Here is a 12,546-nt window from a genome sequence, read left to right as displayed (position 1 = left end):
TGAGCTCAGGGTATAAAGCTTGGATCATTTGTTCTATTTTTTTGTGGACCCTTAATTCTCGGACTTTATCCTGGACACCACCACCATCAGAATATCTAATGGGAGCCTCCAGTTCCCAGCACACCGATTCCCCGGGTATACCACAACATTGGGAGGATGCTAAATTTCCTCCTTCAATAGGTATGGGGGGGTCGCTGGACCCCCAGCGTGGTGTGTGCGGGCCCCCTGGGGCCTCCGCCACACCTGGCTAGTCCCTGGCCACAAGCGATGTGGGGAGGGCGCCTGGGCTCCCGGGCGGGCGCACTCACTCTGGATGTGGCGCGGCGGGTGCGCAGACTTCTCTGGGAAGCGGCTGCTTCAGGTCCCGCGTCTCTGGGAATAGCGGCAGCTGATGGCTACCGCAGTTTCTGGTGCTAAGAGCTTCTCTGCTACTGGAGTATTATCCAGTCGGAATCCCGCCTCTATTACACACTTGTACCTTTCCTCAGGAATGCGGAGTTCCTGGCCAGTGAACTCCACAGGGAAGAGGCACGGAGGCGGCGAAAGCTGGGGTATCCGTGGGCCGATAACGGAGAGTGCTGCTCTCCGGTGAGATCAGGTCGCTGGCAGTAAGACACAAGACTCAAGTCACGGCTTAGTCTGTGTTTACAGCTTTATTGTATGAGGCGGCGAAAGCTGGGGTATCTCTGCTGATCCAGCTTTCTGGGACCCAATCTCCGGGACCCAGTCTCTGACCCGATCTCCGACTATTAAGAGAAGACTAGCATATTTATATACCATGGGGGTAGTGGTAAAAGCTTTTAGATACTTTGTGAGATATTCTATTTACATGTGGAAGTGGGTTTCTGCTAGACTATTGTCTACCTGTAAAAATCATACACAGGAAGGCATGGTATGCATAGAGCCAAAGGCCATGTTTATGTCAAGGCATCTGTGGCGGCCACTTCAAAGGGAGAGACAGGAAAGATGCCAGAAAGCACCTTGCTATGAAAAGGAGCCCGCAGTACATTCCCGAGCTGCATGAGCTGTCCGGTGTGAAGGGGCTTCGACTTTTGCATAACAGAGGTCTCCCAACTGCCCTAGTCTTCTCTTCCTCAGCCAACCAATCATAGGGTGCACCCCATGAAGCCATAGGTGCATGTTTCAAGGAGAGTCAGGAAAGATGCCAGGAAGGCACCCCACTATGAAAAGGAGCCCGCAGCACATTCCCGAGCTGCATGAGCTGTCCGGTGTGAAGGGACTTCGACTTTTGCATAACAGAGGTCTCCCGATAATGGATTGTTGCTGTGCATGGCCTACTTTATGGCTTGTGGGGTCAGATGACATCCAGCTCATGATGGGGAGCTCTGGTCGCACAGTGACTAGGTGGCCCATTGTCAAGCGTTCAGTTTCCACTAAGGCCCAATTGCAGGCTAAGAGCTGTCTCTCAAAGGGAGAATAGTTGTCCACAGATGAAGGCAAAGCCTTACTCCAAAGTCCCAATGGCCTCCACTGTGATTCCCCTATGGGTGCCTGCCAGAGACTCCAAACAGAATCTTTATCTGCCACTGATACGTCAAGCACCATCGGGTCTGTTGGATCATATGGCCCAAGGGGCAGAGCTTCTTGGACAGCAGCCTGGACCCGTTGAAGGGTCCTTTCCTGTTCCAGGCCACACTCAAAGGTAGCTGCCTTCTGAGTCACTTGATATATGGGTCATAGTAATGTTCTTGGCCCCTTTGTCAAATATCAGGTGGCTGAAATTGCATGTACTCATATTTGGGCCTTCAGTTTTGTTCCATTGATGTATGGGTCTATTTTTGTGCCAGTACCATGTTGTTTTTATGACTATAGCTCTGTAATACAGCTTAAAATCTGGTATAGTAATCCCCCTGGCGTTGCTCTTAGTGCTCAGGGTTGTTTTGGCTATCCAAGGTCTTTTGTGCTTCCATATGAATCTTAGGATGGTTTTTCCCAATTCTGTGAAAAATGTCATGGGGATTTTGATTGGCATTGCATTGAATCTGTATATGACTTTTGGTAGGGTGGTCATTTTCACAATATTCTTCTAATCCATGAATGCTCAGTAACTTTTTAGCACCTACCAGGTGGTGTTTCCATTTCTAATGTAGAACCCTTGCTAGCCTCAGCTCTCTCACAGTGGCCCCGTTCCTGCCTATATCTATGCCTCATTTGCCCACTGGCCTGTTCTACCTACATTTCATGTAGGCTGGTTCTCTTGGTATTGCTCTATTTCACTACCATCCTACCTGGTGTCTCTTGAGGTCCCAACAACCTTTTCTCTCATGTATCTACTTCACAGCTGGGTGCCTGTGAGCAGGAACCTGTTGCTGCCTCCTCGCCAGAGTTCAAGCTTCAGGAAGTAGATGGGTAGGTAGGAACTCTAGATAAGCCTGTTAATGAAGGCTGTAGCAATACGGTGTTTTAAATTAAGTTAAATTAATTATTGTGGGGGCTACAGAGGATATGTGCATGCTATGCCATGCATGTAGAGGTCAGAGGACAATTTTGTGGAGTCAATTCTTTCCTTCCACCTGTATATGGGTTCTGAGAATCAAACTCAGGTTGTCAGGCTTGTGTGGCAAGTGCCTTTACCCACTGAGCCATTTCATCAGCCCTAGTGATGTTTTTTGTATGTCTTTTGTCATTGAGACTCCTTTCTGGTTTCATAGGCACAGTACTGTAGCACATACACATTCCTTAGTACCTAGACTGGGTTGGTTTGTGTTTTGGAGGTCAGAGTACTTTTTGAGTACCAACTGGACTACGCTTATTTATCCCACTTTGAGATGAAGCCCAGAGTCCTGACATTGTTGCTGATTTGTTTACCAGCAAGCCCAGTGCTGTGAAGACAGGCAAGGAGAAGACACACTGTGAGTAGACCAAAGTAGTCGGTCTTCCAAGCCACAGGGCCCAGGTCTAACATTCTGCCTCCTTGTTCTAGGCAATGCATACTTGTTCTTTCGGTGTGTGTGTATATGTAGGGGAGGCTGTGTGTGCTCTCGTCCATGGGGGACTCTGGTTGGCTCATGTACACAACTCCCCAACCCCCCGCCATTGAACAGTAGTGTAATGTGGAACATTTAGTAGGCTAGCCTTTCATTATGTCTGTGTTAGCAAATGTGGTTTTTTTGTTTGTTTGTTTGTTTGTTTGTTTTTGGTCTTTTTGAGACAAGGTCTCCCTGTAGCCCCAGCTGTCCTGGAACTCACTATATAGACCAGGCTGGCCTTGAACTCACAGAGATCCACCTGCCTCTGCCTCCCAAGTACTGGGATTAAAGGTATGTGCCACCATGCCCGGCAAGCAAATGTGTTTTAAAGTTTTTGGTTTTTTTTGTTTTTTGTTTTTTTTTTCCAGGCTAGTGTGAACTGTCTTCTGTTGTTCTCAGAAGTTGTTAAAGTTGGAACTGGTCTTTGGCCTCATTAGGAGGAGTACATGCATTATTCTGCAGACTCTTGCCTTGGGAGTAGTGGGAGATAACTTCATTTTATGGGGGAACTGGGGCCTACTATACGCAGATTTAAGAGTTGGGTAGGGACTCAGGTCACTCAGTGTATAGAAATAGAGACTGGCTGACCACCCAGGCATCTAATGCACACTTGACTTGATGCTGGTTTTAAGCAGTTTCTAGGGACAGCCCCTCTGCCCTTCATGCCAGGGGCTTCTCTTTGTTTCATGGCAACCATCTTTCCTGTTCTTTCTTCCCATGGCTCTACCCTTTCACTCTCATGTTTAGCTGCTACCCATTGTTCTGCCGAGTGCCTCTCCCTTCATTCCTCTCCAGGCCCTTAGCCAGTCTGGCTTGCCGGGGATAGCACCTGTCTAGCAGGAGTAGCTGCTCTGCATGGCCCATGCCTGGGCAGACTTGCTAGTGTATATAAACATCTTTTCTTCTTTTGTATTTCAGTGAGGATGCCATGAGGAAAGCTGGTGTGGCCCACAGTAAATCTAGCAAGGATATGGAGAGTCATGTGTTCCTGAAGGCCAAGACCCGGGTAAGACCCTGTTGGCCGGAGCCCCCAGCAGAGCAGCTCCAGGAGGGGAGTGTTTTGGATTCTGAGAACTTTCTACTTGGCCAGGGGGAGTGGTTGCTTATTGATCTCTGATATAGCTGACTGTGCCTGCAGCACTCTGGGACCTCCCATGTGTCCATGGAGTAGGCAAGACTTCTAGGGAGGCACTGAGGATGCAGGCCCTGCCTCTGACCTGGCCTCGCTATTACCCCTGCCATATATAGTCAGCCCTATGAGTCCTATAGGTAGCTTCTTGAATCCTACTGCTCTTGTGAAAAAAGAGCTGGCTTTCTTCTCCCTGAGCCTACACAATCCCTGATGAAGGGATCCAGGGTCAAGTTGTTCAGTGAGGCAGGTAATGCTTGGTAAAATGAGGCTGGAACTTCCTAGGTGGAGTTGGAAGAAGAATTTCCATTGTGGACTTTCCCCCAGGCTGGCTACAGCACTTTGGCCTACACATGACCTTCTCCCAATGTGTTGGTTCCCAGAGGTGGAACCATTTTATTACAAATCAAGCAAGGGGCTGGAGAGATAATAGCTCAGCAGTTAAGAACATGTACTGTTCTTGCAGGGGATCCATTTAGTTCCTAGCGTCTTTATTAGGTGACTTAGAATGGCCTCTTAACTCCAGCCCCAGTGGATCCTCTGGTCTCCGTAGACATCTTACTCATGTGTATATATATCCACACACACAAATAAAAATAAATGGCAGAAATGAAGTGAAAGTCAAGTAGAGATGAAGAATGTATCTTTGTGCACATGTGTATGCAAGGAAGAGTTCCAAGAGTTCATAAGCTGAAATGGGTAGGGGTGCGCTCTGTTCTCTGGATCTGTGATATACATTCTGCTTTGAGCCAGGCATGGTGGCACATGTCTTTAATCCCAGCCCAGCATTTGGGAGACAGAGACAGAGGCAGGAAGATCTTTTTGAGATCAAGGCCAGTGTGGTCTACATAGTTCCAGACCAGCTGTGGCTACAGAGAGACCCTGCCCCCTCACCTCCTGAAAAAAGCATTATCGAAGTCAGATTTAAAATTCACCCATTTAAGGTGTACAATTTAGTTATCTAGGCTATTCAGAGTCACATGGATAATTACTGTACCGTAATGTTAGAATAATGTCCAAAAGAAGCTTGATATAGGGCTGGAGAGATGACTCAGAAGTTAAGAGCATTTGCTGCTCTTGCAGAGGACCCGGGTTTGATTCCCAGCACCTACATGACAGCAAACAACCTTTCAAAACTCCAGTTCCAAGCCTCTGAGGGCACCAGGCATATTTGTTGTACACATATATACATGTAAGCAGAACACATAAAATAAATCTTTTTTTTTTTTTTTTAAAAAAAAGAAGCTTAATACCCATTAGCAGTCATACCCTATTTCACCCCAGTTATTAGCAACCACTTATTTTCTGTTTCTATAAGTTTGTGCATTCTGAACTTTCTTTTGTTTTAATATTTTGTTTATTATTTTTATTTTATATATATGAGTGTCATGCAATGCCCATTGAGGTCAGAAGAGAGCATTAGATCCCCTGGAACTGGAGTTTGGATAGTTATTAGCCACCATGTATGTACTGGGAATCAAACCTGGGTCCTCTGGAAGAGTAGCCAGGGCTCTTAACCACTGAGCCATCTCTCCAGCCCCCTGAACTTTATTTATAAATGCAATCATAATAATCTTTTTTTGCAACTGATTTCTTTCATACAGCATAATGTCAGGGTTCACATTTTAACTATGTTGTAGTGTATACCTGATTCTGACTGACTTGGAACTTGCTGTATAGACCAGACTAACTTCATGAAGATCTTCTGCCTCTTATTTCCCAAGTGTGTGCTACTGGTTTTTTTTTCTGAATGTTATTCCATTTTGAATGGCTATGTCACATTCTGTGTATCTGTATGTCAGTTGGTGGTCATTTGGGTTTTTTCACTTTTTGACTGCCATGAATAATGTTGCTATTTTAAATATTCACATACAAATTTTTATGTAGATTTACTTCATTTCTCTTGGGGAAATGAAAACTCCCGGCATATCTAGGGAGAGAGTTGTTAGATCATGTGATAACTCTTGTTACCTTTTGAGGGACTGCTAGATGTTTTCCAAAGTAGTTGTACTACTTGAAACTCACCATCTGCTTATAAGGTCCCAATTTCTCCAGCACTTGTTAACTTAATTTTTACTATAGCCATCACTGTGTGTGAAATGGTATCTCATTGTGGTTTTGATTGGTGCTTGTCTGGTGAGTAATGATTTTGAGCATCTATTCATGTGCTTTTGGGCCATTTGTAAATTTTCTTTGAAGAAATATTCATTTTTGTACTTTGCCCATGTAAATAAATGGAGTTGTTGGTCTTTTTATTGTTGGATTTTAATACTTCTTTATGTATTTGAATACATAATTCATATAATTTGCTAATATTTATGATATGGAGTTGTTTTTTTTTGTTGTTGTTGTTGTTGGTTTTTTTTGTCTTTTTGAAGCAGGGTCTCCCTGTAGCCCCAGCTGTCCTGGAACTCACTATGTAAACCAGGCTGGTCTTGAACTCACAGAGATCCACTTGCCTCTGCCTCCCAAGTGCTGGGACTACAGGTGTGAGCCACCATGCTCGGCTAATATGGAGTATTTTTATTGTTTGGACACTTTTTTTTAGTTTTTGTTTGTTGCTACTGGGGACTCATGTATGCTAGGCAGGTGCCCTATTACTGAGCTATGTCCCCAGCTTTATTGTTTAGAATTATTTTATTTTATTTTTTGGTCTTTTTTTGAGACCAGGTCTCCCTGTAGCCCCAACCAGCCTGGAACTTGCTATGTAGACCAGGCTGACCTTGAACTCACAGCCTTCTGAGTGCTGGGATTAAAGATTTATGCCACCACACCCAGCATTTGTTTAGATATATAGTTAAAAGAACATTGACAGGTTTGTTGAATTGTCTCAACTTTTAAAATATAGACATTTGCCAGGCGTGGTGACGCACACCTTTAATCCCAGCACTCAGGAGGCCGAGGCAGGCGAATCTCTGTGAGTTCAAGGCCAGCTTGGTCTACATAGTGAGTTCCAGGACAGCTGGGGCTACAGGGAATATATATATACACACACACACATACATACACACATTGATTTAGCTTTGTTTATTATCTATTAGTTTGTAAGAAACTAAAACTCAGTAACTTAATTCTCCTGGCTCATCAGGAGTTGGGGTGGGTGGGATTGCCTGGCTGGGCTGCTCTACTGCTCTCATTTCTGACTTTTCTTGTGACTGCTTTTAGGGGGTGGCTAGGCTAAGCTGAAAGGTCCATAAGGCTTCACTCACATGACTGACTGCATGTTGATTTTACCAGTCTCTAGTAGCATAGCTGAGAGCTGAGACTTCATTGCAACACTGTGGTTGTGTTTCAAGAGGAGAGAGTAGCTTCTAGTCTTCAGAGGTCCTAGAACATTCTTTGAATACAGGAAGTCTTAAGGCCAACACAGGTTTAGGGGAGGAAAAGTTGCCTCTACGTTTTGGTGTGAGCAGTAGCCTATGCATGTAGGGAGTCCGGCAATGATTGTTGCATAGCTATCCCAGAGACTAGCCACCACAGAGAGCTTTCTGGTAGCTGATGAGTAAGCCTTAGCTCCTGGAGGAGGTGCCAGTCACCACTGCAATTCACTTTGCCTTGGGCTCTGAATTACTACACATTGATTTTTTTTGGTCTTTTTGAGACAGGGTTTCCCTCTAGTCACAGCTGGTCTGGATTTGCTCTGGAGACCAGGCTGGCCTCAGACTCACAGAGATCTGTTTGCCTCTGCCTCCCAGGTGCTGGGATTAAAGGTGTACACTACCACACCTGGCTTACACGTTGATTTTATAAGCTATGCCTTAATGATTTCAGCCCATTTCCTCTGATCTCTAAATCCCTCACTCCATAAGGAGGCCCCAACTAATTGAAAGAAAACTGTTTATAAGAGCAGTGTTGGCTAATTTCTGTGGGTTTTTTTTTTTTTTTTTTTTTTTTGGTCTTTTTTGAGACAGGGTCTCCCAATAGCCCCAGCTGTCCTGGAACTCACTATGTAGACCAGGCTGGCCTTGAACTCACAGAGATCCTCCTGCCTCTACCTCTGCCTCCCAAGTGCTGGGATTAAAGGTGTACACCACCATTCCAGGCTCTGTGTATTTTTTATAGAGACAGTGTGCTTCTGCACTGCTGATCTGATTTCCATCATTTTCCCTGATACTTAAACTCCCTGTGGTGGTAGGTTCCAGTTAGTGGAGTGAGGATGTTCCTACCCAAGATACTTTGATAGTTCAGGTGCACTTAGACTTGCCCCTGGTTCCCAAGGCTCTGTTACAACAGTTGTAAAAGAGATTTAAAGGGTAGGACTCTGGCCAGGCATGGTAGTACACGCCTTTAATCCCAGCACTTGAGAGGCAGAGGCAGGGAGCTCTCTGTGAGGTTGAGGCCACCCTGGTCTACATAGCAAGTTCTAGGCCAGCTGTGGCTACAGAGAGACCCTGTCTCAAAAAGACCAAAAAAAGGGGGGGGGGTAGGACTCTGGAGCAGTGAAAAGAATGGGATGATGGGATGATGAAGAATTACAAAGTCATGAGTAATCAAGCTTGCAAGTCCAAAGGCTCCACCCTGAAGGAAGTCAGAGTTCTACTAGGTACTCCAGGCTGTCCAGTGTAGACCTAAGGCAAGGAGAGCCATGAGTGCTCTTATCTGGAAGAGTTTACCAAACTTCTGGTGGGAAGTGGGCACAGGTCTCCTCCTTTGTGGACTTTAGTTCCCCCAAGTTAAAGCTGTTCTCATTTTGACATTCTCTGGCTTCAGGTCTTATGGCTGGAGCCCATTTGTAGACTGTAAAGTGATGTCCCCTGGTAAGGCCATGTTCTTAGTACTTCAAATATATGAACCCATCTGATCCCCACTCAGTCCTATAAATGGTATATTAGTTACTTTCCTTGTTGCTATGATAAAATAAAATACCCGTCAAGAAGCAACATCAGGGAGAAAGAACTTATTTCAGTTTACAATTCATGGGGATTGTGACCAGGAAGTCATAGTGGCAGCTGGTCACATTGCATCCACAGTAAGGAAGAAGAGTGCAGTGGGTGCCAGTTCTCACCTACCTTTCTCTTTTTATGCAGTTTGGGACCTCAGCCCAAGGAAGGGTACCTACCACCTACAGTTAGGATGGGTCTTCCTACCTCAGTTAACTAAGATAATCTAGATAAGCTAGCTCTCACAGACATGCCCAGAGGTGGTCTTTTGGTGATTCTAGATCCTTGCAAGTTGACAATATTAACCATCACAAGACGTTACAGTACCACTGTTCCTAGGTTAAAGATGGGCTCAAAGATGCTAATTGCCGGCACAGGCTAGTTAGAGGAGAGCTGAGATATGACCTAGGAGTTTGGGTGTCAGAGCTAGTAGATGGGAGTCAAAGCACAAAATATCCAGACATCCACTTATTTCTGATGACCTTAATTCCTGTGAGTAGGACTCCTTTCTGTCTAAAGGGCATTAAGGGAAACAAATGTAAGCTGAGACTTGAGGTGGCAGGTCATGGTGGTAATGACAGCTCTGAGCACTCTGGCCAGCCTTCCAGGCAGAGGCTTAAAAAGCCAAGTATATTCCGGTTTTTAATCCCAGCAGAAGCAGGCAGATCTCTGTGAGACTGAGGCAAGCCTGGTGTACATAGCTAGTTTCAGGCCAGCTGGGGCTGCGGGGAGACCCTGTCTCAAAAGACCAACCAACCAGACAAACAGAAAAAAAAAGAAAGCCTAAGTAAGTAAGTAAGTAAATAAATAAATAATGAAATCTTTAAAAAGAAAGCAGAAAGTAATTACAGCCTCTACAGGCTGTAGAGTAGTAATAGAGGCAGAGATGAAGGTCATTTGACAGTTCTAGCTCTTGCTATGTCCTTTCCCTTTTTCTTTTTTCCCTTTTGTGGTATTAAGGAGCAAACCCAGGGCCTCCCATGCTAGAGAAGTACTTTACCATGGAGAAAATTTCCCCTAGTTTGCTCTCTCTTTAAGCTGTGGAAAATTCTAATATAAGATAAAATAGTACATGGGAAGAGGACAATTTTAGAATCAATAATTCTGGAGTTTATTCATTAACTTCATTATAGTGTGACTTGTTACTTAATAAAAGTTTAAGTTAATAGCTGTTTTCTAAATTCTCATTCCTTGAAGGAATACCTCACCCTGTATTATTTCAGTCTGATCATTCAGCATATTTGTGAAAGGATCCTTTATGTGAATGTAGTTATTTTCCACTTATCTGCTCTTTCTGATTAAGGCCATTTATACTTGGCACACATAATTTCACAGGTACAAACAACCCATTTCCATAATTTAAATATCAGCTTACTAGGTATAAGATGTAGAAAACAACTTAGACATTCTAACAAAGAAGAGAAGTGGAGATAGGGTATAAAGCATGAGAGAGATACTTAGGTAAATGTTTTTGATAAGGGATTTTTTGTGGGTTGGGAGGTCTTGGTTCTGCTGCTGCCACAGAGCTGATCAAGTGCAAAAGTTCTGTTTTTAAATAAGGAAACAATAATGGCAACACTTTGTCTTAAACTCTCCTGTACTTTATGCTGATCCCTTAATTGATTCACCCACATAGAGATCCCACTTGTAAGTTAACTTCCCAGAGGTCAGGGGATTCTGACAAGTTTGGCTTTATAGTGTGACTGTTTTTTAGCATCAACTGCACTCAGCTGCAAACACACAGTTCCAAATTCCAAGTCATAGTTGCTATGCCGCCAGTAGGCTTCATAGATAACATCAAATAGTAAAAAACCCATGGCATTTCAGTTGCTCTGTGTCTGGAATGTTCCAGTGAATAGTCTAAGCAATCATCAGCAGAGGGACTGATAACAGTAGAGAGGCTAAGTTGTTCCTGCTGCCTGGTGCTCCTTGGCTGCTCTGACAACTCTGAGGAGGGCATTTCCTTATGAAAAGGTGTCATAGCATCATGGACAATCATTTCTAGCTTAGAGAGGTTATAGAGTCTGCTTAATCCTCTGCCAGGGTTTTTAGTAAACCCTTGAAAATTGACCCATGGTGAGTCACTCCCACTTCAGCTACAGAGATATGCATAAGCCAATACTTCAGAATCATGTTTCTCATGCTTTCATGCTTTCTCCAGCTACTGCCACAAAATCCTTTATCCAGTGTTTTCTCCAAGACCTTCAGGGTTGGCTGATGAGTGCCTCTCCAGGGTTGGGCAGAAGTGCTTTGAGATCACGATACCCATTCTCTCCCTGAATCCCCTCCTGTAGCCAGGTCTGAGTGAGGAGATCAAACGTAGTGGACATTGGGGTCCTTGCCATGAAGGCTGCTCAGGCAACACCTTACCCACCCTGGGCTCCATGGCAGCAGGTGGCATGGAGAGTCCTGCTAGCCTTTGAGCATAGCTCGACAGTTATAGGGTGGAGGGTGGAATACAGAGTGGGCACAATGAAGGTGCCCCACCCAGGTGCCTAACTAGGACCAGCACCCCAACCTTGATCTTCTAATCCTCTTGCATTCACCTTCTGAGTGCTGGGATTATAGACTCATGTCACTATACCCGATTTATGCAGTGCTGAAGATTAAACTCAAGGCTTCATGCATCTAGGCATGCACTGTACTAGCATGCACTATACCAACTGAGCTACATTCCTAACCATAGGCAACAGCTTTATAAATGAAATTCCCAAAGCACAGGGAACAGAAGAATACACGTATCTCTGACTTCATCAAAATAAAAAACGGGGCTGGTGAGATGGTGGGTAAATGCAACTTGCTACCAAGCCTGACGACCTTAGGTTCAGTCCCTCAGACCCACATGTTGGAAGAAGAGAACCAGATCCTGTGAGTTGTTCTCTGACCTTTACTTGCCTACTGTGACATGTGTGCCCAAATACATAGACACACAAAATAAAATAAATAAATAAATAAATAAACAAATAAGAAACTTTATGTGCTTCATAGGACACTGTCAAGAGAGTAAAACAACACCCCCTGGAATGGGAGAAAATATTTGTAAATCATAGTCTATGAGACTTTAATAGTCCGTATAAATAGATGACACCAAAAAGTATACAAAGAACTTGAAAAGCTATTTATTTTATTTCTTTATCTTTTTTTAAAATGTTTTATTTTATTTTATGTGTATGTGTGTATTGCCTGCACGTAGGTAAGTGCACCCGTGTCGTGCCCGCGGAAGACAGAAGAGGCTGTTGTTGGATCCCCTGGAACTGGAGTTACAGACAGCTGTTAGCTGCCATGTGGGTGCTGGTATTCGAACCCGGGTCTTCTGCAAGAACAGTCAGTGTTCTTAACTGCTGAGCCATCTCTCCAGCCCCTTTGTTTCTTTATTTTTATATTATGTATGTAAGTGTTATGTATTCCTACATGTATGTAAGTACACTGTGTTGTACAATGCCCATAGAGGACAGAAGAGGGTATCAGATCCCTTAGAACTGGAGTTACAGACAGTGTTAACTGCCATGTGGGTGCTAGGATTCGATCCTGGGTCTTCTGCAGGAAC

At 44.4% G+C, this 12,546-nt stretch overlaps 1 protein-coding gene across 5 annotated transcripts in view; it reads left to right on the top strand.

Annotated features, from left to right (window-relative positions):
- Positions 1-12,546, top strand: part of Med15 (mediator complex subunit 15) — a 72,727-nt gene that overhangs the window by 20,326 nt on the left and 39,855 nt on the right. For 4 of the 5 annotated variants that reach the window (XM_008842287.3, XM_008842285.3, XM_017800378.2 and 1 more), the window contains exon 2: positions 3,909-3,996. The exons of the other annotated variant lie outside the window; for it this stretch is intronic. In XM_008842287.3, the coding sequence (XP_008840509.1) occupies positions 3,909-3,996 (88 nt within the window). The remainder of the gene's footprint in view (positions 1-3,908; positions 3,997-12,546) is intronic. 5 annotated transcript variants of the gene reach the window in all.

Source organism: Nannospalax galili, unplaced genomic scaffold, assembly GCF_000622305.1.
Source record: "Nannospalax galili isolate Female #2095 unplaced genomic scaffold, S.galili_v1.0 scaffold321, whole genome shotgun sequence".
NCBI classification, from domain to species: Eukaryota; Metazoa; Chordata; class Mammalia; order Rodentia; family Spalacidae; genus Nannospalax; species Nannospalax galili.
The sequence above is the reverse complement of the archived record's forward strand: the minus strand, read 5'-3'. Positions and strand labels throughout refer to the sequence as shown.